At 38.3% G+C, this 1,899-nt stretch overlaps 1 protein-coding gene across 1 annotated transcript; it reads left to right on the top strand.

The window, feature by feature from the left end:
• The first annotated feature begins 676 nt into the window (after window positions 1–676).
• LOC146002983 (uncharacterized) lies at window positions 677–1,594 on the top strand. Its single transcript, XM_083141139.1, has one exon. The coding sequence runs from the start codon at window positions 677–679 to the stop codon at window positions 1,592–1,594; it is 918 nt and encodes a 305-aa protein (XP_082997265.1).
• The last annotated feature ends 305 nt before the right edge of the window (window positions 1,595–1,899 follow it).

The following is a 1,899-nucleotide window of genomic DNA, read 5'->3' as shown; positions in this document are numbered from 1 at the left end:
CACAGCAAGTATGGGAAGCATTCGAGTGTAAAAACATGGGAGATTATCATGATCTATACCTAAAATTGGATGTGACGTTATTGGCTGACCGTTTTCAACTTCATCGTGCTAGAGCAATAGCATCTTATGGTTTAGATCCTGCATTCAGTTTCACTACGGCAGGATATTCATGGCAGGCAATGCTGAAATCCACTAGAGTCTGGATAGGCCTCATCGAAGACATCGATCAACTCTTATTTGTGGAAGAGGGTAAGCGTGGCGGCATTGTTCAATGTCCCCTGCGGTACATCAAGGCTAACAACTGTTATCTCGAGGATTACAATGATACCAAACCATCAAATTTCATTGCATACTGGGACATGAATAATTTGTATGGGTATGCCATGTCCGAAGCCCTACCCATCGGGAAATATAAATGGATGAACGATGAGGAACTTCAGAGTTGTCTAACATGGCCCGATGATCACGAATTTGGTTGTCTCGTCAAAGTAGATCTGGAATATCCCGAGTCCATTCATCAAGAACATCATGGATATGCAATGGCACCCGTAATGGAAGCACCCCCCGGTAATTACAAGGAAAAAAACTCATGCTAACCTTCAAAGACAAGAAGAACTATATTGTGCATTATCGTCTTCTTCAATTCTACCTAAAACATGGATTGATTTTGAAAAAGATGCATACCGGTTTGATGTTCAAGCAAAAGAAATGGTTAGCACCATACATCGATGCGAACACCAAACATCGAGCTCAAGCTTCTTCCCTTGCCGATAAAAATCTCTATAAACTCAATAACAACAGTGTGTATGGAAAATGCATGGAGGATGTTAGAAAAAGAAGAAAAATAAACTTGGTCTCCGACCCAAAGAAATTGAAAAAGCTCATAGCTCAGCCAACATATGAGGATTTCACCATGCTGGACGAAACGTTAGCACTTATTGAGAGATCGCAACGTCTCGTCACCTTCAACAAACCAGTTGCTGTTGGAGTTGCTGTCCTCGAGTTGTCAAAGCTAGCCATGTATAAGTTCCATTACGAGGTGATAAAACCATACTATGGAGAGAAAATCGAGATAGCCTATACCGACACGGACAGCTTCATATACAACATCCAAACAGATGATTTGTACAAAGATCTTGAAAAGTTGCGTCATCATTTCGATTTCTCTAATTATCCACAAGACCATGCTCTTTTCGACAACATGAGGAAAATGACAATCGGAAAAATGAAGGATGAAGTGAACAGTCAAATCATCACAGAATTTGCAGGCCTTCGGGCAAAAATGTATAGCATCAAGCTCAAGGATGAAAGTGAAGTAAAAAAAGCAAAAGGGGTAGGTCGCTCAAGTTCTCAAAAATTAACCATGGAAGATTACAAGAGCTGCTTATTCGAAAATAAAAACAAACGCACGAATGAACATCGTATCACATCTTCCATCATCGAGTTGCACACTTCTAGAATCAACAAGGTGGCACTTGATCCTCGTGACAACAAACTGAGGGTCATGGATTGCAACATCCACACTCGAGAATGGGGATATGGCAAGAAAGAAGAAGACAAAGAAGATTGCAAAATCTGCATGACTCCTGCTTAAAACAAGTAAGAATTTTTGATAGTATTTAACACAATACTTGGACAGAAAGTCCCACATCACAAAAACTGCACAATTTTTGGAAATTCTGAATGCATGAAATAAATTAATTCTTGCAAGATAAACTTTAACAAATGTGAACACAACATTATGAATCATTGTTGCAAAATTATTTTTTTTTTTTGTAATTTTCTCTCGTTTCAGATGGCTGCCACACACACACCAAGATAAAATATGAGACAACAATTTTAATTCTTAATAATCTGACACATATAACATCAAAAACACAAAATTTATATATATATATA

Source organism: Lepisma saccharinum, chromosome 19 (assembly GCF_977018435.1).
Source record: "Lepisma saccharinum chromosome 19, izLepSacc3.1, whole genome shotgun sequence".
Lineage (NCBI taxonomy): Eukaryota > Metazoa > Arthropoda > Insecta > Zygentoma > Lepismatidae > Lepisma > Lepisma saccharinum.
Note: the sequence above shows the minus strand (reverse complement) of the source record. Positions and strands in the feature narration are given on the sequence as shown.

Coding starts and splice junctions, on each gene's coding strand:
- LOC146002983 (XM_083141139.1), top strand. CDS start 677: ATGCATACCGGTTTGATGTTCAAGCAAAAGAAATGGTTAGCACCATAC.